The sequence below is a fragment of the Mus caroli genome, unplaced genomic scaffold (genome assembly GCF_978045245.1).
Source record: "Mus caroli unplaced genomic scaffold, Mus_caroli_1 scaffold_6, whole genome shotgun sequence".
Taxonomy (NCBI): Eukaryota; Metazoa; Chordata; class Mammalia; order Rodentia; family Muridae; genus Mus; species Mus caroli.
The window spans coordinates 140,012,715-140,040,648 of NW_028227261.1; the positions used below are offsets into that span (position 1 = coordinate 140,012,715).

The 27,934-nt window shown below is 39.5% G+C and overlaps 1 protein-coding gene across 6 annotated transcripts in view; it reads left to right on the top strand.

Moving 5' to 3' along the window:
* Slc26a7 (solute carrier family 26 member 7) overlaps nt 1-27,934 on the top strand; it is a 122,058-nt gene that overhangs the window by 79,159 nt on the left and 14,965 nt on the right. For 2 of the 6 annotated variants that reach the window (XM_029476358.1, XM_029476359.1), the window contains exons 10-18: nt 7,203-7,280; nt 8,244-8,339; nt 19,183-19,289; nt 20,835-20,901; nt 22,257-22,364; nt 23,307-23,334; nt 23,525-23,544; nt 24,208-24,345; nt 27,847-27,895. In XM_029476358.1, coding sequence (XP_029332218.1) covers nt 7,203-7,280; nt 8,244-8,339; nt 19,183-19,289; nt 20,835-20,901; nt 22,257-22,364; nt 23,307-23,334; nt 23,525-23,544; nt 24,208-24,345; nt 27,847-27,895 — 691 coding nt within the window. The remainder of the gene's footprint in view (nt 1-7,202; nt 7,281-8,243; nt 8,340-19,182; nt 19,290-20,834; nt 20,902-22,256; nt 22,365-23,306; nt 23,335-23,524; nt 23,545-24,207; nt 24,346-27,846; nt 27,896-27,934) is intronic. The other 4 variants (XR_015047452.1, XM_029476362.1, XM_029476361.1 and 1 more) reach the window with 4 other exon arrangements.

The window sequence follows — 27,934 nt, forward strand, 5'->3', positions numbered from 1 at the left end:
TTCACACTTCATGATTTCAAAGCGCAGGCTCTTCAACGTCTCTGCCTCCCCTAGGCACTGGAATGCATACCCACTAAATTAACTTGGAACGCATAAAAGCCCTTCAACTTTTTAGCTAATTACAACTCATCAAAGCCCAAATGATAAGCACATTACCTTTATTAATTACTTTACTGCCTGCAACAGCTTCAGTATTCTCACTGGAATACTGCGCTGCGATATTTTTGTGTAGTAGTTATCTATTTAAGGCTAGAGGGGTAGCTAAGTGATAATAACACACTCATCTGCCATGCCAGGGTTCAATCCCAGCTCCACAGACAACAGCATCTTATTTCTTCCTTCAGTCCCAAAAAAGACTTTGCTTAGGTCAGAAATTTATTTACCCTAAACAGTCTTTCCCTTGTTCCCGTGTCCCTTCCTTCTTAAGATTTCATGATAGTTTTATTTATTAAGCATGTGTCATTCATTGTGCAATGTGCACACCCATGCAGTGTCTGCCGAGGCCAGAAACATGGTGTTGAATGTCTTGACGCTAGAGTTACAGGCAGTGGTAAGCCACTTGCTGTGGGTGTTGGGAACTGAACTCAGCTCGCAGAGTAGCAGCTGGAGCCCTTAACTGTGGAGGCATCTCTCTAAACCCCACTGGCCTGGGTTCTACCTCATATTCAGCTTCCCAGTACAACACTCTTCTCTGTCCGCTAGGCTCCTCTCTCTGCCATGCCTTCTTGTTCCCTCTTGACTGCTTTCTTCTCTTCTGCAGCCATCACTAAGGCTTGTGGGCTGTGGGTCTTCTCTTCACATTTTGTGCACCGTTGACATTTTGTGCTCACTAATGTGACTGTAGGATTGATATCTTCTTTCTAGACTGGAATTAAAGACCCTGCAGAGCACAGCTTCCATCTGCTGCATTGTGTCCTTGGTGTTCATTTAGCCAGGGACCTGGCATGTCATAGATACTATATCTCTGTGCATAAACACAGTGAACAAGAAAGAAAAATGGCTAGGAATGATGTAGGATACAATTTACCAGTTTTGCTGCCATTATGCCAGAGATTTGGCTTTTGTTCATCGAGCAATTTTTATTAGAGTTAATAAATTTTAAATGTATTATACTAACGTTTATTGTTGAAAAAAATCTTTTTTAAAATCAGGCATTTGGTGACATACTTTATAGAAGTGCTGTTTGAAAGAAATATAGTATGATTTACCTAAGTAAGTAATTTAAGTTATCTGGTGGCCCCATCTTTAAAAATGAAAACCTATTAAAACTGATTTTAATACATTTAACTTACCTGATAGGATAAAATAATTATAATTTCAACATGGATTAGAGAAGTATATACAGTTTTAAAATATATTTTCCCCCTCAATAAAACTTAGGAGTCTGGTATGTATTTTACATGTGCGGATTAATCCTAATACGGACTAGTCACATTTCAAGAACTTAGGAGCCTTTCGTGATGATTATGGGGCAGAGACTCTAGGACTATTGTATATGAGTGAATGGAATAAAAAGACCTCCAGTGTCTCATAAAAACGAATTCAATGCTTCAACAGGAATAGCAACAGTCTGATCATCACTAGCAAGTGCTCTGGTCATAGACACACGTGGCGATGCTCTAAGCTGTGTTCTCCTTTACATGTGAGGTCCACAGCCTTTCAGAGAGCCAGACAAACAGGACAAGTGAACCCTGTTTCTTACTTCCCTGGTTTCTGAGCCAGAAGGAATGTTAGCTCTGTGCATGAGCTCCCTGTCCCTTGGCTCCCTCCCCTGCACGCTTCTCTTCACTTGCAACAGAGGAGATACATCAATGGTTTTCAGGGACTTCAGGAGGATCACAGAACCACTAGGGATGCCAGCCAGCATCTGCTGCAGAGGCAGCACAGCCACAACTGAGAACAGCAGCTGGCATGCTCTGCTGCAACGCTAAGATTGCCTCTGGGCTCCAATTTGCAAAACTATATTCTTTTGATTCTTCCGGAAGCTGGCTCATTGCTTGCATTCTCTTCAAGACCTTCTTTTTTTTTTAATTAGATATTTTCTTCATTTACATTTCAAATGCTATCCCCATTCCTAGTTTCCGTTCCTCTCTGAAATTCCCCTATACACCCACTACCCTGCTCCCCAACCCACCAACTCCCACTTCCTGGCCCTGGCCTTCCCCTGTACTGGGGCATATAATCTTCACAAGACCAAAGGCCTCTCCCCCCATTGATGGCCAACTAGGCCATCCTCTGCTACATATGTAGCTAGAGAAACAAGCTCTGGGGGTACTTGTTAGTTCATATTGTTGTTCTTCCTATAGGGTTGCAGACCCCTTTAGCTCCTTGAGTACTTTCTCTTGCTCCTTCATTGGAGGCCCTGTGTTCCATCCAATAGATGACTATGAGCATCCACTTCTGTATTTGCCAGGCACTGGCATAGCCTGACAAGAGATAGGTATATCAGGGTCTTGTCAGCAAAATCTTGCTGGCATATGCAATAGTGTCTGGGTTTGGTGGTTGCATATGGTATGTATCCCTGGGTGGGGCAGTTTCTGGATGGTCATTCCTTTCATCTCAGCTCCGAACTTTGTCTCTGTAACTCCTTCCATGGGTCTTTTGTTCCCTATTCTAAGAGTGAACGAAATACACACACTTTGGTCTTCCTTATTCTTGAGTTTCATGTGTTTTGCAAATTGTATCTTGATCATTCTAAGTTTCTGGGCTAATATCCACTTATCAGTGAGTGCATAGCATGTGTGTTCTTTTGTGATTGGGTTACCTCACTCAGGATGATATATCCTCCAGACCCATCCATTTGCCTAAGAATTTCATAAATTCATTGTTTTTAATAGCTGAGTAGTACTCCATAGTGTAAATGTACCACATTTTCTGTATTCATTCCTCTGTTGAGGGACATCTGGGTTCTTTTCAGCTTCTGGCTATTATAAATAAGGCTGCTATGAACATAGTGGAGCATGCGTTCTTATTACAAGTTGGAATATCTTCTGGGTATATGCCCAGAAGAGATATTGCTGAATCTTCTGGTAGTACTATGTCCAATTTTCTGAGGAACTGACTGCCAGACTGATTTCCAGAGCGGTTGTACAAGCTTGCAATCCCACCAACAATGGAGGAGTGTTCCTCTTTCTCCACAACCTCACCAGCATCTGCTGTCACCAGCATCTTAGCCATTCTGACTGGTGTGAGGTGGAATCTCAGGGTTGTTTTGCTTTGCATTTCCCTGATGAATAAGGATGTTGAACATTTTTTCAGGTTCTTGTCAGCCATTCGGTATTCCTCAGTTGAGAATTCTTTGTTTAGCTCTGTACCCCATTTTTAATAGGGCTATTTGATTTTCTGGAGTCCAGCTTCTTGAGTTCTTTGTATATGCTGAATATTAGTCCCGTATTAGATTTAGGATTGGTAAAGATCCTTTCCCAATCTGTTGGTGGCCTTTTTGTCTTATTGACAGTGTCTTTTGCCTACAGAAGCTTTGCAATTTTATAAGGTCCCATTTGTTGATTCTTGATCCTATAGCATAGCCATTGCTGTTCTATTCAGGAATTTTTCCCCTGTGCCCATATCTTTGAGACTTTTCCCCACTTTTTCCTCTATACGTTTCAATATCTCTGATTTTATGTGGAGTTCCTTGATCCACTTAGACTTGAGCTTTGTACAAGGAGATAAGAGTGGATTAAATTGAATTTTTCTACATGATAACTACCAGTTGAGCCAGCACCATTTGTTGAAAATGCTGTCTTTTTCCCACTGGATGGTTTTTGCTCCCTTGTCAAAGATCAAGTGACCATAGGTGTCTTCAAGGCCTTCTTAATTTAGCTCTCTTGCCCTATCACCTTCCTTTCATTCTTTCTCACTGCCCTTTCCTATCTTCCTCTCCTCCTCCTTTTCCTCCTCCTCCCATCATCATCATCATCATCATCATCAAAACAATTCCACTACCTTTCATAAATCTGGACCTTATTTGACCCCTGCTTAGGAAGCTAACAATTGGGATCTCCCTCTCTTTCCAACTAAGTATTGCATGATTATGGAGGACTCTAATGCCCGCACTGGTCATCTTTGTATGGAATGTGCAGTATATAACTGTTCTACTGACATCATTTCCTGTGTGTCTTTGAAAGGGAATTTATGTAATATTCACACATATACACATACCTATATATGCACATAACCTTGTAATAAAACATGAAAAATTGAGATTTCATTAACTTTTATGCAGACTTAACTGTTAGATGTGACTGCCTAAAGTTTTAAGCCAAAAATTGTCCTGAAGCATTTAGTCAACATGACATGGAAAGTATTAAAGAGGAAAATGCACAGGCTCTGGTTGCCCCATGGATGGTAAGGATGTGCACACTTGCCTTCAGCATTTATAACCGCTTTCTAAAATGCACTGCCAGCTTACTTATGCTCTGTTTGTTTTCTGACGTGGAAGCAAATCAACTATTATTAGTGAAGAGCCTAAGGGAGTTGCACATTACTTACTAATATTTAGTTGCTGAGTAGTGTTTTATAGCAGTCTTAGTAGGCTGTAATCTATCCAGGAACTTTAAAAAGGAGCTTTGAAAATCTCTAACTTGTTGAACTGCCTCACGCTGAGAGATGCCAAATTAAACCAACCATGTGTGCACAAAATCTCTATTGCCAGTGCTGAGAACCAAATGTGCCACATTAAATCAGAGATGATATCGTCGGTTAGAAAAGTAATACACACCCTGCTTCAATTCAAGTCAAAGAAAAGGACACATTATTAATAAGTAAAACAAAACTTGAAAAGTAAACAAATCTTTGGAAACTTCACCGTTTATGTAGTAGGCTTATAGTCGTTAGACTTATTCTCAGTATTTAAGACTATTAAAAACAAGATGGTGACACAACAAGATGGTCCTGTAGATAGACAAGAAGGAGACAGAGAGACAGACAGGGAAAGAGCGAGATTGCTATTTCCCCCACTCTGCCCAGGGTCCTGCCACTGAGCACTGTCCCTTTCTTCCAATTCAATCAACATTTTCCCACCACCAGTGATTCTTGACAGAAGTTAGAAAACTTTTCCAAACACATAGGCTTATGCTAAATTAAACATTTGCTTAGAAATAAGGAGATTGGGCTGGAGAAATGGCTCAGCAACTTTGAACACTGGTTGCTCTTCCAGGGGGTTAAAGTTTTAATTCCTGACATGCACAAAATAGCAACTTCCTGTAACTCCAGTTCCAGGAGACATGACACCCTCTTCTGGCCTTCAGGAGTACCAGGCACATACTGAAGAGACACATACCCAGATGAACAGCTATACATATAACAAATAAATCAAGATTTAAAACAATAAGGGTTTAATGTTCTCCAAATCACCATATAATTTTGAGTGGCTAATACATACATGTTGAACTGAATGAGAAGGCAATTCAAAGAAAGTGAAATAAATTAACCAATAAACTAAAAACAAACAAACAAAAAATCCTCAAAATTGTGTGGCTCTGGATCCAGTCCTGGCTTCATGCTGCTCCAAATGTCTACAATCTCTCAGGCATGACCTTGGATGAACTAGTCTCTCTATGCCTTAGAGCCTTCTTAGGAATGGTGACTTCACACTGAATTCATTTCATCTCCTAGGACTGACCTGCTCGCAGGCACATAGTATGTATTGGATTTAAAAAGACCCACAGGGAGGGAGGACAAACGTCACTGATGTCATTGACTTTTGACTTTTTTTTTTTTAACTTGAAGTAAAACTTAGCAGTTAGTGTATTTTTTTCTGTCCATTGCTATTAACCGTAGCTATTCTAGTCTGTGAGCATGTCTGATAAGCTGAGTCATTTGCTATTTTTCAGTACCGTCCTCCCTCCTCCCCCCGCCCCATCCACAAGTATGTCCTTCAGAGGCATCAAGTTCAAGACAAGTGTCCATGCTGGTTGCCTCTGGGTGTGTTCACATGCATGCAAGCAAGCAGCTGTTACAGATTCAGTTCCAATATCTCTCTGTCAAGTCAGGTTTATATTGGTTTACTAACTCTAGTAAATGCCACAACATTTTTGGGGTAAAAGTCATTGTATCAAGAAAAGTATATTTTGTATAACCAAAAAAAAAATCAGAATATAAAATATTTCTGTCATTTCAAAATGGGTATTTCCACATGTCTAATTATATTCAGTTTTCAGTGCCTACTTCCATCCCCTGTCAACCTATAATGTTTCTCTTTTAGAAATTGTTATAGATTCAGAACTGTATGATTTGTGTCTAGTTTCTCTTATCACCAATGGCTTTGACTTCCACACGTGTACTTTCCGACTGATGTTTGGAGGGTGTTCCATAACCTATGCATTCTTCTAGATCTACAGTGAGTGTGTGCATTACTCCATGTGAGATGGCCAAGCTGGTTTCAAAGTAGCAGCAGCAATGTCTGAGGCCTTCAGTTGTTCTTATCGGATTCTGAATTTAGTTTTATATTTAAAATTCAAGCCATTCCAATACAACAAGGTTCCCTTTGAATTCTTCATAGTGATATTTCAGATGTATTTGAGGACCTGTGAATTTGGTCAAATGTTTTAAAAGAATCAGACTTCTGCTTCTGTGAAATCAGGTTCTCCGTCATTGCTCTGGAAGTCAGGTGGTTTGTCAGCAGGCTCAGTGAGAAGGAACATCACACTAAAGTCTTCCTGGGATTAGTAAGATTAAGTCTCTTGTACTGGCAGAGAAACTGTGCCTGCTACCCCATCCAAGCACGTTGTTGCTAGAGTTCCTTGTGAGGAAGTTCAGAGGAGGTGGGGGTGGGAGGAGCTTTGGTGCAAATATCTCACTAGCAGAGAAAAACCCCAGGCTGCAAATTCCCCTCTTGTTATCCACATGGCCCTCTGGGAAGTGAGGAGTGGAATCAGGCTATAGAATTTTCCACCAAGGTCTAATTCTCACTGGCAACCAGCCTTTGCTTCACTGTGTTGTGCCAATAAATGGTGCCCTGTTTGTGAGTATGAGTGCATGTGCGTGTACTGTACTGTGCATTTGTAATTGTCTCATCATTAACTTCATTTTGGTTGTACCAGTTTGTCAACTGTTACATTTGTCACTGCAAAACACAGCTAAGGACAGACCATGCAATTTAACAATGATATGCTAATGTTTTTTTCTTGCCCCTGTTCCCATAGCTTTGAAATAACAATAGAGTTCAAGGCTTTCTCTTTTGTCTGTCTTGTGTTTTACAGGTGGCTTGTCTAATATCTTGCATTTTCGTCCTTATTGTCATCTATGCAATAGGACCTCTGCTGTACTGGCTGCCCATGGTATAGTAGTGCTTTTTATGATATACTTCTTGACTTTGAATCATAATCATTGCACATAAAACACCTTAGAACAATAAATTCAATAATCTTAAATCTGAAAAACATTTTGTATAAGTGAATATTGAGTAGAAGGAAGGATGGGAGAGAAAGGGAAGGAAGTGGTGACAATCTTCTGGCTCATCAGGGGAACTAGAAATTCTCTTATGAAAAGTGTGCTTTGGGGACTGGGGCATACGTAGCTCCATGGTAAAATGAGCTGAGCATGAATGACTTGCATACTTTGATCCCTAGCAATGAAAAAGAAGCTTTCAAAGAATTTTGCAGAAAGTGTGGGTTGAAGAAAGGGAGTAGACAACAAAATCCATTGTCACAGCATGCACATGTCTCTTACGGAGTGGGACTTAGCACTAGTACCTGTGCTTCACCTACCCCTTCTTAACCAGGGTTCCCCATGACCCCAGCTACCATCCTGGTCTTTGCCTCTGGTTCTCTGGTTCCTAGCTTTCCAAGGGAGAGTCAGCATTTTTATAAGATGATTGACTAATACTCAAGTTCATTTCTCAAGGGTCTAAGTATCTATGAAAAAGGTGTCTAATATTAGGACAGCTATTAACATATATAAATTGAATGCATAATTTCTATAACAAACACCTTTCAAATAAAATACAGTGATCCTAATAAAAAGGATGTTCAGTCTTAGGACATTCAGCCTCATAATTTACTTTCTTTCTCTTTTTTTTCTCTTTTTTAGACTTGCATCTGTTTTGTCCTCTGATTTGCTAAAATTGATCTTGCATCCCAAAAGTACAAAATAAGCTAATTTTAAACAAATATTACTTTAATCTAATTTGTGACAGCTTTTTTCAACAATTTGCTTGAAAAACAACCAACAATATCTTGATGCTTTTAAATTCACATTAAAATGTTTGTCTTACTTTCCCCCAACTTATCCTTCCTTTGCAGTGCGTTCTTGCAAGTATTATTGTTGTGGGCCTGAAGGGAATGTTAATACAGTTCCGGGATTTAAAAAAATACTGGAATGTGGATAAAATCGATTGGGTAAGTAGCAGTCTGACCAGATATTTTCTTCTTTGGCTTGAGCACATGCTACCAAATATACTCTAATACTTTCATCGGCAGGAAATACACTTAACCATTTGAGACTTGTATACACCCAGTTATATCTTCACAGTTCCAATAAAGGCATGAATACAGAATTTTATCTTATGTTGATGAATATGTAGTTTAAAAGATTTCAATTTGAGTGGATCGAGGATGCCCACTTTAAATCGTGGGTTGACTTTAAAGGCAAAGCTCATTGAGAGATATGATGTTGTATCATGTGCATGAAAATCCAGCATTAAATGTGTGATACATAAACACACAGTGGTCTCTCAGTGGTATCCACTTTAATGCCAAAACCTCTCACAATTTGCCTTGTAAATAGATTAAGTCATGGGGAGGATTACATTAGTAAGATATCTCTGGGAACAGAGCAGATTAGATAACAGTAAACAATGAGAAAGTGTGTTTTGACTAGCAGAAATATTTGATGCACTTACACTCTAGAGAAACCTGTGTAAGTGTTCTCGAATCCTCCCTTTCTCCAGGGTAAGTGAGGAATCTCATGAGTGGCCTCTGATCTGCTCTAGACTGAACTTGTCCTATTGAAATGCTGTGGCCTCTGTTTCCTCTTTTGACCTGTTGTGCTATGAAACTCTTGGGCAGATGCTGGTGCTTACTACCTTTATGTTGTTTCTGTGACTCTTACCACAGCAGCACAAGGCTGAGTGGATGAGGGATGCAGAGACCAATTGATAATGACTTGACCATCTTGGCACCATTTATGCAGAGAAAGGCACAGAAACACCATGGGTCTTTTTGAAAGCTCATTCTTGCTCCTGAGTCACTCACCTCTGAGAAACCAGAGCTCAGTAATGGATAGCTTGGGGGTGACTGTCATGCTCTTTTCTGAGAGACCTACACTGGTTGTAAGGTGAGTCCCCAAGGATAGTGACCAGGTGAAGAAAGACAAAAAGCCATCAGAGGTCATTTTGTCTCAATTTTCTTGCCACCATGACATGAAGTGATTTGCTTTGCTGTACTCTCAGCACAGCCATGGCTTGAAGCCCTTGAAGCCATGAGAACACAATAAACTTTTTCTGTTTTGGGTTGTTTCCCTCTAGTATTTTGTCACAACAACCACAACATGCTCAACACACCTATAGGTCTTTCTCTTGTTGGAGAAAAGTTTGAGTGCCACAAACAGCCATGTAGTTTTGATGTAGTCTGAGCATCAAGTGTATTGCTCCTGGACTCTGCTGCTTCCCTGGTGACCCAGCCTTAGCTGGCAAACTTAAAAGCTCTTGTCCCTACACACCCTTATCAATAGTTATTGCAAAGGCCTTTCAAGACTCTGATACCCTTGGCAGACTGCAGTTGATTGAAAACTGAGACTATGTCACAGGATTCCAGTGTCATACCTGATTATTATCTGTCTTAGTTAGGGTTTTACTGCTGTGAACAGACACCAGGACCAAGGCAAGTCTTATAAAAAGTAACATTTAATTGGGGCTGGCTTACAGGTTCAGAGGTTCAGTCCATTATCATCAAGGTTGGAGCATGGCAGTATCCAGGCAGGCATGGTGCAGGAGGAGCTGAGAGTTCTATATCTTCATCCAAATGCTGCTAGTGGAAGACTGACTTCCAGGCAACTAGGGTGAGGACCTTATACCCACACCCACAGTGACACACCCATTCCAACCAGGCCACACCTATTCCAACAAGGCCACACCTTCAGATGGTGCCACTCCCTGGTCCAGTGATATACAAACCATCACATTCCACTCCCTGGTCCCCATAGACTTGTTCAAAAACATGAGTCTATGGGGGCCATACTTAAACATAGCATAATGCAAAATGCATTTAGTCCAACTTTCAAAGTCCTCATCGTCTATAACAGTTGCAACAATGTTAAAAGTCCAAAGTTCAAGGTCTCTTCTGAGATTCATTCAACTTAATTAACTGTAATCCCCAAAGCAAGGCAGGAAACCAGCTGGGCAAACTCCAAACTCTGCATCTCCATGGCTGATGTCAAAGCGGTCTTCAGATCTCCACTCCTTTTTCATCTTTGTTGATTTCGACAAACTGCTTTCTCCTGGGCTGGTTCTACTCCCTGTTAGCAGCTTTCCTCAGCATGTATCCCATAGCTCTGGCATCTTTAACATCTGTGAGTCTCCAAGGCAATTTCAATGTTACAGCTTCTTGTTTCAGTGTCTGGGATTCCACTTGATCTTTTGGACTCCTCCTAAGGGCTGGTCTCACTTTTCCAGCTCTGCCCTCTGTAGCACTCTAAGCTCAGGATGATCCACTCCACTACGGCTGGGCTGCTGTTCTTGGTGATCATCCCATGGTACTGACATCTCCAATACATTGGGGTGTTCCACTCCAACTAGGCTTCACCAATAGCCTCCCATAGGCTCTCTTCAGGGTGCCAAGCCTCAAATTCTTTGCATGACCCCTTCAGTCCTGGGCCATCAACTACAGCTGAGGCTTCACTTTCTCCAATGGCCTTCCCTGGCCTCTCACAGTGCTAAGCCTCAGCTTCTCTCCATGATCCCTTCATTCCTTCACAAGCAGTACCACCTGAGTGACTCTTACACATTACCAAGTCCAGCATGAGGTACAACCTCGGGTATCTCTGGAACACAGCGTCTTTGTGCTCCCAGAAAACAATTTCCAGAAGATTTCACCTCAGTGATGCTGGTCTCTTCTTAATCACTGCTAATTCCTTAGCTCCAGCTAACCACCATCAATTTTCCCAGTAGTTCCTTCCATTCTTAACTCTAGAGCCAGAGCCACGTGGCTGAAGCTGCCGAGTTCTGCTGCTTACAGGAACTAGAACATGATCCCCTTGTACTATTACATTATCATTAGCTTTATGTTTTCTAAATCCTTCACTGCCTAAGCTTGGCTATCCTGGTTCTTGCTCTGTAGATTGACCTTGAATGCAGAGATCAGTATTCATTTAAAGGTGTGTACCACCATGCCTGGATCTAATTAAGCTGGGTAGAATCTTGCCCCAAGGTCCCACTCCCTTAATCTGTTATCTCCTAGAACACAAGATTTTGCTCCATTTCACTTCCTGGTACTCCTTTAATATTCGAACAATTTATTTTATATTTTGCCTTTCTAAGCTTGCTATGCTTGTTCAAACTTCTCTTTGTGAGACTTAACCAGAGAACAAAATCTCTGCTGGGCTTTTTTGAAACTTCTTTTGTCAATGCAATTAATCCAAGTCTCTTCACCTTAGCCTCAGGCAAACTTTTCAGACAAGGGCAAAAAGTAGCCACATTCTTCACCAAAATACCACAAAACCAGTCTTTATGCCACATTCTGAAATTCTTCTCCTTTGAAATCTCTTGGGCCAGGTCAACACAGTTCAAATTACTCCCAGCAATTAAGTCTTCCATATTCCTACTAGGATGACCCATTAAGCCCCATTTAAAGCATTCCATTGCTTTCCAAATACAAAGTCCCCAAATCCACATTCTTTCGAATAAAAACATGGTCAGGCCTATCACAGCAATACCCCACTTCTGGTACCAATTTGTCTTAGTTAGGGTTTTACTGCTGTGAACAGATACCAGGACCAAGGCAAGTCTTATAAAAAGCAACATTTAATTGGGGCTGGCTTACAGGTTCAGAGGTTCAGTCCATTATCATCAAGGTTGGAGCATGGCAGTATCCAGGCAGGCATGGTGCAGGAGGAGCTGAGAGTTCTGTCTTCATCCAAATGCTGCTAGTGGAAGACTGACTTCCAGGCAACTAGGGTGAGGATCTTATACCCACACCCACAGTGACACACCCATTCCAACCAGGCCACACCTATTCCAACAAGGCCACACCTTCAGATGGTGCCACTCCCTGGTCCAGTGATATACAAACCATCACATTATCCAAATACCTGAGTAGTTGGCAGGTCTCTATCTTAGAGCTATGGTTTTAAAATCACATTTATCTATTTTTTCCTTTATAGATTCATTTTATATTACACTTCAGCTTTATATTAACATAATGAAGTAGAGTAAAAATGCATGTCATGAATGATCTAAACCCAAGATGCAAATCAATACTTAAAGAGGGACAGAAAGATGTTTACAATGCTAATTACAAAATCAGGCTCCTAATTAGGAGTCTGATAGGTAAAATAGAAAGGGAACATAAAGTGTGAGGTGGGGTGTCCTCAGTGGACTGCAGGAGGATGTGGTGGTTTTCAATGTTCGGTATTAACAATTGTAAAGCATTTGGGAGAGATTGGACAGGGAGCTGAAAGAACAAAAAGAGTGAGCTGCCATTCTAAGTTCTCCGACTATAGCATGCTTGTGAATCTTAGTTTTATAACTGAGGAAACACAGTGGAGAAGGAGGAGATCTGGAGACAGGTCTGATGAGTATGTGTTTGGGCATGTTATATTGGAAAGAGTTTTACTAAACAACTTTAAAAATGGCTTAAGATCTTGTAATTGTGGGCAAACAGGGTAGCTCAGAAATTAATCAGCTGCTGTGCCAAACCTGATGACTTGACTCCAATCCCCAGAACCCACAAGATGGGAAAAAGGAACTGCCTCTCACTAGTTGTCCTCTGACATCCACACATGCACTGTGCCCCTCCAATAAATCAAGTGTATAAAAAATGAAATAGGAAATTAGTTGTAAATTGATCTTGAAAATCTAGACTTACATGAAGATACACAGTAAAAGGAGGTATGGGTGTAGCAGATACACTATCATTCAGTGGGAACTGTGTTAAGTTCTAATCATATACTATGGCTGGAGTGTGTTGTGGGAAATATTAAAATGAAGGGCACATCGTTGCACTACACCCTGCTACTCTCAGTCCCCGTGGTCTTGCCGGACAGTGCGTATCTCATGGAGACTCTGACTCAGCTCCCGAATCTCTCCACCCAGCTCACTAACTTCCCACTGGTGGGTTGCTACCATGCCAACCCCAGGTTTCAAAACCCTCATGGCCTTTGCGGTGAACATCAGGCAAACCCACTTTGTTGCCGTACCTTTCTCTCTTGAACCCAGATGTGCTACCACGTGAAGAAAAACACAACACAAACTTAGTTTAGAAACAACAGTAACTCAACTGCTGGGCGCAGCAACTAAACTCCTAATCTTGAAAGCCTTATTAAATCTAAATCCTCTGGAGGCAATTCCTGATGAATCTGCCATTGAAACCTGGAGACACTCCTAGCTACATCCTGTCCTCTCCATGTTCAGTAGGCCCTAACTCTCTCCTGCTTCCTCTCTTCCTCTGTCCAACCTGGAAGTCCCACCTACTTGCCCAGTGATTGGCTCCTTTATTCATTAGGGGATGGTCCACAAGAAATCACCTGAGTACTGACTCTTTCCTCATTTGCAACCCCTCCCAGGAAAGTGGAATTAGCATCAAAATACAAGCAACCCTAGGACCATCCACATCAGAAATGCATCAGAAATGCATTGATATTTTTCTTTTTAAATGTTATTTTTAAAGTTTATATTATATTATGGGTGTTTTGCATTCATGCATGTCTGTGTACCAACTGTGTGCTTAGTGCAAGCTGAGGCCAGAAGAAGGTGTCAGATACTGGTGCTGGGAATTGAACCTGAATCCTCTAGAAAATCAGCTAGTGTTGTTAATCACTGAGCCATCTCTTTAGCCCCAGATATATATCTCTAAACATTTCTTAGCTGTTTCACTGAAGATCTTTTTGTGTTCTCTGTCTGTCTCTTACTCACTTTAAGGTATAAAGTTCAAAAATTATATTAGAAGTCACCACTTTAAAAAACAGTAGTCTTTTATTTTCCCCACCGTTTTAGATTGATTTTATTAAGAGTTGTATGTGAAAACCCCCTGTAAAGAATTTAGAAAATAGGATTCCAAATGAGAGTTTTACTCACAGGTTTAGAGCTGAGTTCAGAAGCTGATCAGATCTACGTAGTTTTAATGGTGCAGATCCATCATCCCACCAGATAGCAAAATACAGGGCAAGGGGAGGTAAAGTAATTCAGAAGCTGCTAAAGTATTTTCCATTGACTCACTGTCTTTAAGGAACAAAAGCCAGATGCCTCCTGCATTTCAGGCAGCTTGGAGGTTAACCTGTGTTTAGTGGTTGTGAATACCAAACAATTCATTCAAAAGAGTGGGAGGGAGAAGAGCTTAAAATTCCTGATATCTGTGATATGTAATGATATTTGGGTCTTTACAGCAGGAATTGTTATAGAACACTGCTGGGACTTATTCTAACTAATGGAGTTGTTCACTCATGTATTATTACATTACATTTGATGATTTTTTTTTTTTTAGCGATAAAATAACCACAGGACATACACTAATCACTTGTTAGAACATGACCTATACAAGATGATGCATGGATGTAGAACTATTCCTTTTAGATATGACTATATAACCTGCAGTAATCATAGAGCTCCTCAGAAAGTAAAACAGGACAATGTCAGGGTGTTCTAGACAGGGAACAGCAGGACACAAGTGCTATAAAGAGGGACACGAGAAAGGCCAATGGGGATATGATTGGGAAGAGAGGAGGGGGATGATGCACAGAGGAAAGAGGGAGGGAGCTTAGAATTGTGGACCAGCTCAGAAGGTAAAGGAGGTAGATGGACAGGAAAGAGTAATAAATTAACATGAAGGATGTTGGATAATGCTTTCCTCAAGAGCCATAGACTACCAAACAAAAATCCAACGTCAGGCATGGGAATCCTCCCTTTGACTTGTTGGTCAGGAGGCTCCAAGAGACTCCCAGAATAATATAGTTTATTGCTGTTGCACTTGGTTGTCTCTCAGAACTTGCAAGTAAGGCCCTATTGCTAAATAGTCCACACACTTTAGATATAGGTCTTGGAGGAAGTAGGGTGAAACTGAATTGGAAGCCTTCTCCCTAGGACTAATGCAAGTATCCAAAGGTACTTTGCAAGCTGCTGGGAAGGAAAACAATCAGTAGAATCACCCAGCTCTAAAACCTACGAACTGCAGCAATGACCAACATTGCAATATGTCCTTAAAGGTACAATAATGGTACTAATAACTTGGAGGTAACCATTAGCCATCTAGTTGGACTTAAGACCCAGTCAGCACGAGGTCATTGCCTGGCACTGTAAACCCAACCAACTGCTTGTGGTTAGTGAGGTCATGGACCCTAGAAGAGAACCTACTACTACCATGTTCCTAAATGAATATAATTGTATAAATATAATTGTGTAAATACTTATCTTTACACCCACACATAAATATAATTATCACATCCCCTTCCCCAGCCCCATCAAAAAAACTTTTACTGGGAGCTGGAGAGATGGCTCAGTGGTTAAGAGCACTGGCTGCTCTTCCAGAGGTCCTGAGTTCAATTCCCAGAAACCACATGGTGGCTCACAACCATCTATAATGGAATCCAGATGCCCTCTTCTGGTGTGGCTGAGCACACTGAGAGTGTATTCATATACATCAAGTCAGTAAATCTTTTAAAAAAGATTTTACTGTAGTAGATAAAGACCCTTACAGAAACCCACAACTGGTCAAAATATGGAAAACAAAACAATGGCTGGGGGAAGGTGCCTAACACCACTTAATATATCTACAAGACAACTTGTACACCTAAGGTTCAGGAAAAAGTATATAAGAGAAGATGGAAATATTACAGGAGCCAGAGGACCAGAATGCATGCTGGCAGATAGTGTTCTCATTATGATAGGAAGCTTCACCCATGAAACTTTAAAAATATGGTTGCCTAAACAAGGCATACACACGTCAGCACCAGTCGATATGCCAACATAGGGGATTCTCATAAGGGAATGCACCTAGATAAATATCTGTGTACAAGTAATGGCTGCCAAGACCAGTCTTAAACCTGTATACATATGAACACTTAGCAGACTAGGGAGACTCTAGTTTTGTGCATATGTCAAACCATGATAATTAAAGAAGAAGAGGTCATGAATTTGAGAGGGAGTAGGAAGACATAAGCAGATGGAAGGGGAAGAGGTAGGGGTGGAACTGATGTCTATATAGTGCTTATGTCTGAAATTCTCACAAAAATTAAATTAAATAATATAGAGCCAGATGGTTCTGCAATTGCTTAGCTGTCTAATAAATTCTAGCCTCCAGGCTATGTGTTCATTTGGTTTTTGTTTTTAAGTGTTGTACTGGCTAGTTTTGTGTCAACTTGACACAGCTGGAGTTATCACAGAGAAAGGAGTTTCAGTTGAGGAGATGCCTCCATGAGATCCAACTGTAAGGCATTTTCTCAATTAGTGATCAAGGGGGAAAGGCCCCTTATGGGTGGGACCATCTCTGGGATGGTAGTCTTGGGTTCTATAAGAGAGCAGGCTGAGCAAGCCAGGGGAGGCAAGCCAGTAAAGAACATTCCTCCATGGCCTCTGCATCAGCTCCTGCTTCCTGACCTGCTCGAGTTCCAGTCCTGACTTCCTTTGGTGATGAACAGCAATGTGGAAGTGTAACCCAAATAAACCCTTTCCTCCCCAACTTGCTTCTTGGTCATGATGTTTGTGCAGGAATAGAAACCCTGACTAAGACAAGTGTCAAGATCCTAAAATCCCCAAGTCCTTCTGTAATTATGGAGATTGATTGGGAGGAGTGGGGCTCAGTACTCTGACTAGGTACTGTTCTGCTACGCTGAGGCAGGCTCAGCACCGAGGATAGGTAGAGCTCAGAATCATAATGGGAAGTGGAACTTGCAACTATTGTGTAAATGATTAAATATATCATAGGCTAAAGAGGAGAGATACAGTGTGTGCAATAAGGGTTAAATGATGGCGAGTTCTTCTGAATTAAAGAGAAAAACTGTGTCCCAGCCTATAGGGTGGCAGGCTGGGGTGACCTCATGATAAAAACATATAGAGCAGAAGGTTTTCAAGGTTAAAACCCCCTCCATTCGCTTCCACTGGTTTAGCTTTGCAAAACTGCTTATTTTAAACCAGTTTTATGTGGATAAGGCACAAGAAAATTGTTTCAAGTCTAAAATAAATCCACTGTAGAGATATTTATTTCAGACTTGTTTAAGGAATGAATGCGTCTTAATATATATCTATTTTCTCAAGATTTCCCATTTCCTTTCTAAGCAAACATTTTGTGTTTTGTGTTTCTTTTCTTCAGATAAAGAATTCCACACTGTATTTTATTTCACAGCCTGCCTCCAATTCCTCCTCGATCCACCCCTCCCCCACCCGCTACTCACTCAGCTTCGTGCTTTTTTTTTTTTTTTCTTTTAAATGTGGTTCAATTTGTGTTGCCTAAATGCTGTAAGAGTCAGGCTATGCCCTAGAGAGTGTGGTTAACCCACCAGAGGCCACACCCCTAGAGAAACCTGATTCTCTTTCTCCTGCAAACTTTGAATTGCAGCAGTGTCCTCATTTAGAGGTGGAGTTTTGTGCTTACTTCTCCCCTCTTCGCAGGTTTATTTTGTCCAGTTTAAGCTTGCTCATGTCTTATACACTCTGTTGCATATGAGCTAGTTTATAAATGTAGTTGTCTTGCTGTACTCAGAAAACAATTTTGCTGTAGTCATCCACTGCCTCTGGCTCTTACAATCTTTCCACCCCCTCTGAAATAACCCTTCAGTCTTAGGAAGAGGGTGTGTGATACAGCTGTCACCAAGATTTTATCCTATTTTTAGGTTACAGAGTGGGGTTTCAATCTCTTGGTGTGGATAACTTGAAGTTATGTTTGGAAAGTATTTTAAAACATTGAAGTAGAAAGAAAACAAGCTAGCATTGCAGGTACAGGCAAATGTATAGGTTATTGGGGAAATAATTAGAAAATAATTCAGTCTACTATTTTATAAATAAATGGTTTTATGTTTAGACGTATAACCTTTCTTGGTTTCATAATTTTTTTTTTTTTTTGCTGTTGAAGCTATGTTCATCACTAAGCTTAGAAATACCAGGTTTATATTATAAAATCTTATGAGATTATAATTTCAAGTGGTGGGCAAACTTCTAAAGTTAAAATTCCAATTAGAAGAGAAATTTTTTTCCTAAAAATCTTTGAAGTCTTCTAAGAACTAAGTCAGCCCTGATATTTTAGCCTTTATAGGAAATGAACTTTTATAAATAACTATCTTTCTAGGAGTAGATCTAAAACCAGTGTTTTATTCAGTTTTATTCAGTTAGTTGAAGCCTGTTCAATTAGGCTTTGAGAAGAGTGACAAACTATATCAGTTATTTATGCAGTAATCATAGCGCTTTGAGAATAGTGACAGACTATATCAGATATTTGTACAGTAATCACAGCAAATAGAAACCTGTTGCGAGTGAGAAAAACCTGCAAATAGCTATGTGTAATATCATTATGTTCAATAAGAAATGATGGAAATTTGACATATTTTTGAGCACATACATAACAACCAACTATTTTCCAATCTGAAGTCTAGTACTTGGGGTTTGATCAATGGTTGGCAATGCTTACAGGTAAAGCAATGAACCTTCCCACTTATGTTGCTGAAGGCTGATGGAGCCCTGGTATGCTTCTGTGTTTCTGGGTTTTTATTCACATTACATAATGTATTTTTGGGCTGGTGAGATAACTTAGTGGGTAAACGCACTTTCTGCCAAACCTGATGAATTGAGTTTGATCCCTGAAGCCCACATGGAGAAAGGCAAGAAGCAGCTCTAATAGCTTCATCTGTACTCCACTCACCTCATAACCTGCTGCCCTTTGTGAAAGGAAAGAGACAGAGAGACAGTGGAGAGAGCGAATTCATAAGGAAGTCAGTTTTTAGAGATTTGTTCACTGGAGTGCTGTTGAATACAATTGTGAGGATTTTACAGTTGTGAGAAAAAGTGAGAAAGAAGTAGCCACATTTTTTTTTCTGTGTCTCTAGGGCATATGGATCAGTACTTACATTTTTACAATATGCTTTGCTGCCAATGTGGGATTGTTGTTTGGTGTTATCTGCACCATAGCTATCGTGTTAGGACGCTTCCCAAGGTAAGGCTTTATTTAAATATTCTCTCTCTCTCTCTCTCTCTCCATATATACATATATATTCTACATATGACATAGACTAATATTGATCATAACAAAGAGAACCATCAAGATCATAACAAATCCCTGAGATAAATCAACTTGAAGGGACAATTTTATTTTGCCTATGATTTGGAGGTTGCAGGGGCCCAGTGTATCCATAATGGAATGCACAGTGGGATAATTCTGCTTGTTTCTACATGCCTGGAAAACAGGTAGACTGGTTATGGTGCCAATGTCACCTGTAATGGCACACTTATAGTGATGTAATTCCCTTCTATTATCCTTCAGCTCTTAATGGTTCTATTGCCTTCCATTAGCAGTATAAGCTGGAAGCCAAGCCTTCAACACGTGGACATTTGAGGGCCATTTAAAAAGCAAACAAGCCATGTCGTAGTTCAGTAGGTAACATTGCGTGCATTGTACATAAACTGAAGCATGGGGTGTGCTCTTTTCTGAGAGCCCATTTCACTGCACATAATTATCGTGAGATGGATGTGTGTGCTAATATGTGCCGAGTCTTTTGTGTTGTCTTCCCAGAGCAGAGACCATTTCTTGGAATAGATTTGTCCCTTCACCCACTGATGGACATTTGAGTTGCTGCCATTGTTTTGACTGTTAATAAAACTGTTGTGAGCATTTGGATTTAAAAAGAAAAACCACAAACTATAACAAATTTCATAACATCTAATAAAAAGTAAATCTCCTGGCCATATCTTTATTATAGCATTTAAAAACAAGTTAAAGGATATAGCATTCAGTAAGATGTAAACTTGATGATTACTGAATCATCACTTAGGAAATTAAATGGCCATCTTCATGTTCTAGAAGCCCCGTCATTTGCTGAGAAGGGCTTTATTGCTGTGTCCTTTGGCTGAGCATCATTAACCCCTTCATTTATTTTGAGAAGATCTTTGCTGCATTCCCAGGGTCCATCTACTACTTGCCATACTCCATTCTCATGGGTCCCCTGGAATGATAATGATTTATGAAATAATCTGAGCCTGTGACTTTAAAAATATAAAATACACTTTCCCCTATATAGAATCCTCAAATACAGATTCTTGTCTTGTTTTGTTTCTCCTCCTCCTCCTCTTTCTTTGTTTTTCTTCTTCATCTTCCTCATATTCTTCTTTGCCATTGAGCCCTTTCCTTCCCCTCTTCTCATAACATTTTATGAGACCTCATATCATCTTTAGTCCTTTAACAATTTATAATTTTTTATCAATCATTGTAACTCTTACAGCTTGAAGCTTTTGAATTCTGGGGACTTAAATAAGATGCATTCTATTTACTAATGTCTAGTTAGGCAGCTATGCTGTTATTCTCCACTTCAGAATATTCTCACAAAATGCAGATTTACCAATATCTTACAGAGAAATTAACATAGAGTACAAACCCCATTATTTCTAATGTAACTTTAATGTAAGACAACCTGTTGTTTTGATTCTTCTCTCTTAATACAGCAATAAGGGAATGACTTGTAACTTTAATCTGCCTTAAATGTAGGGCAAAGACTTTAAGCATAACAGACATGAAAGAAATGGAATTGAAGGTGAAGACAGAAATGCATGATGTAAGTCTGACTTCCTTTTCTTCTTGTGCAAGTATTAACATTTGTGGACGAGACAGTTTTGAAGGGTCATAAAATCCGATAAAGCATGCCATTTGACAACATCATTCCAGTGGTATATGTGTGAGTGCCACACTTGGCAGTATGCAATGGACATGCAATAAATTAGTAGGGAAAAAGAAAACCTCCTTGAATTTAGGTTTCTAATTAAATCACACCATGGTTCATAGAATTTCAGTTCATGGTTGACTTATGGCAGAGATTACTTCAGGCATTTGAGAACTTCTTTTCCACTGCTAAATTGCATAAAATTAGCCAAATTGGCATCCTTTTTATTCGTTAAATGATAAAGAAAATTAGAGAATTGAGAAAAAAAATAAAACAAAGGTCATTCATGCACTGCTGTTTTAATGACCTAATCAATGTTGGGGTGGTGAATAAGATCATATGTATGTATGTATGTATGGAATTCTCAAAGAATTTTTAAAATGTTATTTGAAAATACAGTGATACTGAATTATTAGCTGAAAGTAATTAAGTCCAAGGTTCTATCTAGAATGCCAATAATTATGGAATTATGAAACTCAGAGAATTTTCATAAAAAGGCAATTTACATAAACTGTCTTGCCTTGCTCCTGTGTAAGGGTGTCATATGAGGGTATCTGAGCCCTGTTACCTTTTAAATTTTAAAGGTGTTCTTTGACAATTTCATACGAGATTGCTTTCACCCCACCCTCCTCACCTCCCTCTTAACTCCAGGAAATCACCTCTTGCTTTACTCTACTACCCGGGCCCCCATTCTACTTTTTCCTTTTTCTCTTTCCTTCCTTCCTCCTTTTCTTCCTTTTTCTTTTTTCTGCCTTCCTGCTTTCCTTCTGTTTTTTTATTTTTTTTTAATAATTTTTAATTTTTAGAGACAAGGTTTCTCTGTGTAACAGCCCTGGCTATCCTGGAACTCTATTTGTAGGCCAAGCTGGCCTTGAACTCACAGAGATTTGCCTGCCTCTATCTGCCCAGTGTTGGGATTACAGGGCATGCCTGGCTCCTTTCCAACACTTGTCTTTTTCTTTTGTTTTGCGACCCACTGAGTTTAGCCAATGATCTTTGCCTTTAGCTGTACCCCAGCTTCAGCTGTAGAGCCCGCTAAGAAGGAATGGGCTCTTCTAGTTTCTTGTTAAAAAATAAATAAATAAAAGGTTTAAAGTAGGGAAAAATTAATAACAGAAGTGTTCACTTGAGTCATTTTAGCCAATTTGTAGAAGTCGCCCTCACTCTGATCCTGCTTGATAAATGTTTGGTTAACATTTTCTCCTTTACTCTCGTATTCACTTCCTTCATTACCTTATGATTCCCCTCAGAGCACAGAGAACTGGCCTCCTTCCAAAAGGACCAATGTCAAGGTCTTTCCAGGTAGCCTGAAAACAGGAAGTAACGTCAGGAGTCTTTCTGTGACACCCAGGAGAATGGTTTGTTCTTTTAATAAGAGACTTGCTTCACAGAGGGCTGCTTGGTTCAGAGCCTTGGAAGCTGTCCCAGGCTCAAGTTTTCCACCAAGCCAGCCTTTCTCTTCCTTTCATAGTTTTTCCATGGAATTTAACCCATAGCTCCGTCGTCCCCACTGACATCTTTATCTTTGAGACAGATGTGATTTTAGATTGATGAATTTTACTTTTAAACATCACTGACGAGCAAACTGCATAATCCTTGCCCTGTTGGGCAGAAAGTAACTACGAGTGAATGAGGGATTTGTAGCACAGATACAAATGCTAGGAATTTCTCTTTCTTCTGTCACCCACACAAGTAACAACTTTTGCTCATAAAAATCCCTGTTTTTAAAAACTGTTACATCTCAATAGTTTCCTGATATCTTCCATAAGGATAAGAGATGTGACTAATATTGAATGTCATTTGCACATACACCGTTGAATGAGAATTTTATCTGACTTAAAATGGCACTGTCCCCATTTTCTAACTCGGTACGTCTTCTGCAACAAACTCAGTTCTGCTGAGAATTTCTGAATTGCAGCAACTTGAATTTTTATTCTTTAACAATGATTTAGTTTTACATCTTAAACTGGAACAATCAAATCTGATGACTGTATATGACAGAACTAAACATTAATTGTTGACTTTTCAGTTTCCACCTGATTTCAGCTAGATTAAAAGTGATTTTTGACAGCTCAGTCTTTTTGCTACCTTGTATTTTTTGTTGTTGCAATGTAGTGACTTTCTAGAGTTTAAATATCTTCATAATTTCAGAAACTCTGATATATATTTTAAACATTTATTAAAAAATGAGCAAACAGTGAGGTCTCTGAATTATCCATGTTTATGTACCTAATTCTTTATTTCTTCTGCCTGCATGCATGGCTATTCTCTGCATCTCTTCTTTCATGGGAATACAAAAGCCTGAAGGAGTAACGCCTTGCTTGGTTGGTAAGGAGTTACTGTTCCACAGGATTGACCATCTTAATCAGATACCCATCCCAGAGTCACAGAAAAGAGGGGTTTGGTTGGGCAGCACCAAAGTGCTGTTAATAATATCTGAACAGATGAGTAAAGTAGATAGATTTTGTGTCGAAACCGTTTCTTCTCTCTTTCCCCATCCTACAATCGGGCAATGCAGTGCAATCCAGAGCTTGCCAGGTAAACCTGTGTGTCAATACTATCTCTTATGATTTACTTTCAATGAGGACTACCAATTATTTGCAGTTTTACTTTAGTTAGAGGCGAGCTTACATCAGTGTTGTATAAAGAGATGATAGTTGACACTTGGAGACACATGTTCAGCTTAATTGAAATACTGACAGATATTTAAGGACGTATTCAGTAGCAGAACATTGCCTAGCATATATGAGGCTCTGAGTTTGAACGACCTCCATGCAAAATAACAATAATTAAGTTCATTTGAATTGATAGGTTGGATAGAAGATGCACTTTGTGGAGGATGGTCTAGGTTATTACCTCACTTGGACCGATAAATAGAAATAAGAGACGCTTTCTGAAAAGCTGTGGATTGCTTTATTACTAATGTTTCTCAAGACTAAGTGTCTACTTCCTTGATATGTGTGGTATTCCATTAAGACTTACAAATAAATTACAATAACGAATATGTTAGTTAAGAGATAGCAATCCACAATTGAGTGTTATGTTGACTAATAGGATTTAGTCTGATCAGGTATAGGGTTGTTTTTTTTTTTTTCTTTCTTTTCTTTCCTTTTTTTTTTTTTTTTTTGGTTTGCTTGTTTGTTTTATATTTTTCTGACTTGATTCAGAGTTCTAAATCCTTTCCTCTTTTCACTTTAAAAGGAAACTTCGCAACAGATAAAAATCATCTCAATAAACAACCCACTTGTTTTCCTGAATGCAAAGAAATTTAGTGCTGATTTGATGAAAATAATCCTAAAGGAAAGTGACAGCAGCCAACCACTTGATGATGTCAGCAAGGTAGGAATCCTAGCTTCATGACATGTATAATACTGAAAATATCCACAGGTAAACAACGACAGAGTTTACATGTTCTTATAGACCTGTTCATCAGAAAAACCCTTAGTATTGTATATCTGCCTATTCATTTACAATATAACCCGTGTATAGGACAATATTTAATATCACTTAAGAAATTTGTTCATCATGGACCTAAAATAAATATGTGATAGCCTAGTTCTTCAGAATAGGAAGCTTGATAAAGAGCTTTATAGAAGTATAAGCAGTTGTTATTGACATTATAACCTTATTACACAATTTTCCTTCCTTCCCTTCCTCCTCCTTTTCCTTTTCTTCCTTTCCTAGCTTCTCCTTTATTTTTCTTTTTAAAATTGAGACAGGGTCTCCCTATCTAGTTTATGACTTTTCTGCCCCATTCTCCCAAGCGCTTGGATTATAGATGTGTACCATGTCCTGACTAATATTCAGCTTTCTTTATTTCTGTAAGAAACCTTGGTGATCAGAGGCACCAAATCAGATGTGCACCGGAATGAGCCAGTGTGAATGTGTAATTTGCCCTTGAACCCTCAAGTCCAGAGCCACTCACCAGCTGTGGGGATTTAGATGAGCCTGCATTTCAGGGTCCTCATTTGTAACAATGAGGATTCAAATAGTTAAAATATGCAAACCACTTAGAATAGTGCTGGAATCAATCCTTAGTTCTGTGCAGTCTTAGCTAATGTGGTTCATTAGGTTGACTGTCTTTCTCATGAAACTTTCCTTGACTCTCCAGATAATTTCTCATACATCCTTGAACATGTATCTCTTAGTTACTCATGTATCGGAGAATCTAGGCCTCTTGTTTCTGGTCTCAAAACTGTGCAGAGGGCCATTCCTTTGTCTACAGCCAGATGCTTCTGCCCATAATTCTCGACCTGATCTGCCTATGACCTTTGCCCCAAACTCCTATATAGGATCATATATATGATTTTCATGATCACAGTTGAAAATGAAGGTGTGAAGTTCCTCTTCCTGTAATTATTAACATTTGTGAGATGATGCTATCAGACTATAAACGAGTGTAAACCTTTTTTTTTAATTTTTTATAAATTTTTATATATAAAATAAGTATTTTCCTCAATTACATTTCCAATGCTATTCCAAAAGTCCCCCATACCCTCCTCCCCACTCCCCTACTCACCCATTCCCACTTTTTGGCCCTGGTGTTCCCCTGTACTGGGGCATATAAAGTTTGTATGTCCAATGGGCCTCTCTTTCCAGTGATGGCCGACTAGGCCATCTTTTGATACATATGCAGCTAGAGTCAAGAGCTCGTGGGTACTGGTTAGTTCATAATGTTGTTGCACCTACAGGGTTGCAGATCTCTTTAGCTCCTTGGATACTTTCTCTAGTGTAAACCTTTTAAAGACAAGAATCTTTGGGACCCTACAGGTTGTAAATGCATACTGCCTTTGTGCCTTTAGGTTTTCACTTTCAGTGGAATGTTGAGGACCACAGCCAGTGTTTTCAGATTTGAAACTCAATTCTATATTTAGTGGTTCAGGTTGACATTGTGCCTATATATTTCAGAGAGTCTTTTATTGTATATGACAGGGCACTGTTGTAGTTTTTGTGGAGTTTAGCTCACAATCACCATGCAAAAGTGGTACTATGAAAAAATGATATAGTTTTAAATAATCTCATGGACCCATAAGAAATTTGTCTAATTTAATATCTTCTATCTAAATCCTCAGGCAATCCAGGACTGCCTGAAATGAACCTGCATTCCTGATACTGCCACCTGTCTCCTTCAATTCAGGCTATCAGCCATTTGTAAAGTTAGGTTTCAGCTGGAGAAGGCTTCCAACAGTGTGCATAATGGCATTATAGTTGGCATTTTCTTAGGACTAAATATATTTTAAAAATAACTTTAGTTTTTTATATTTTGATTTATGGAGAAACTAAGATGATAGGATAGGTTCTGTATACCTCATAACACTTAAGATGTTAATGCCTTGTGTACCAGTTACAGCTAACACATTCATTTATGTTTTATTCTGTCTTCCTTATTTTGGCTAGTAGCTTATTTGTTTATCTGTCTGTCTGTCTATCTATCTATCTATCTATCTATCTATCTATCTATCTATCTATCTATCTAGTGATGGGGGGAGGCTCTGAGATTCTAGCTAGTGTGTCACATTACATTTAACTGCCATGCTCCATGATTCTCTTGTCTAAAAGTTTCCCAAATTTTCTTGTTTTAAAGGTTGTGAAAATTTTGATCAAGAATGGCCAGGTATTTTGTAGAATGCCCTGTATTAGAATTCGTTTGGTGTTTTGCATGGTCAGACTAGGGTTATGATCCTTAGGAAGGAACATTGTAGGGGCAAAGCCCTACATCCCATCCAAGGTACATACTACAAACAAGACTGATTACCATTGATGGAAATGTTGATTCCCTAAGTTCATCTATTGTTTTTAACCCTTTCTATGTATGCTATACTGTGGAAGGAAGTCACTTTGTTTAAGTCAATTATTAGGAATTTGAGAAGTTATAATTCACCTCCTAAAAGTAGAGTATCTAGATAAATTATTTAAAATTCTTCTGTACAGGAGATTTCAGAGAAGATAAGAGGGAGAAAGGAAATGTCCATCTGCTGAAGGCCAGTCCCTAAGATACAGCCACACAGTGAAATATCATTATTTGAATACCGAATAAAAGAAATATTGAATCTCAGGAAAGTGCTAAGTAATCTGATAAAAATATGTTATCTGTAGCACAGGGCAACATGTAGGGGTAACGATCTCTACCCCACCTTTAAGAAGAGCACTCTAAGAAGCTGTACAGGCAGTGGAAACCTGGAAAGGCATTGGCTGATTCCAGACTGAGATGTCCCTAGCTTTGTGACTTTGGCCTGGTTTTCTAGCTTTCTAATCTTTGCCTCCCTCATAATGGGACACAAGATTAGTAACCCCACAGAATGCTTTGCAAAGATTCAATTGTTAATGTCTTCAAGACTTGGGTATGGAATAAACACTGAAAAATTATGCACTGTCCTTACCCATAGCCAAGAAAAGAAACAACACACACAACATTTTTGATAGGCAACTGCATTGCCGAGGCCCTGCTGGTAGAGACACTGAGCTATGATACAGAACCGCTTTGTTTTCACTTCCTGACGTCTAGCGTGTGATAAATGTTTCTCAAGCGTTTTTGTGGGGCTAATGTGTATGAAATAAATTTTGATGTCAGATCAAAACAAATTTAGTCTTTCAGAAAATGTTCTAACATCTGACTAAGTGAGCAAAAAATCTGCTGAATGAATGTATGCTCATTTCCAGCCCATAATCGTTCTTCATTTCCTAGTTCAATGCCCACAGCATCTGAAACCCTCCTGGAACAAAACCTTTGGCGGTGCTGATTGTTGTTACTCAACATGGAGAAAGGAATGTGCGACTTTTCCATGGGCGGCTATTCATTGTTCCACAGTGCTTTTATTCTTTACATTTATTTTATTTCAGTGTGAACAGAACACCTTGCTCAGTTCCCTGTCCAACGGCAACTGCAATGGTGAGTTTGCTTTTACACTGTAGGATATACACCTCCTTC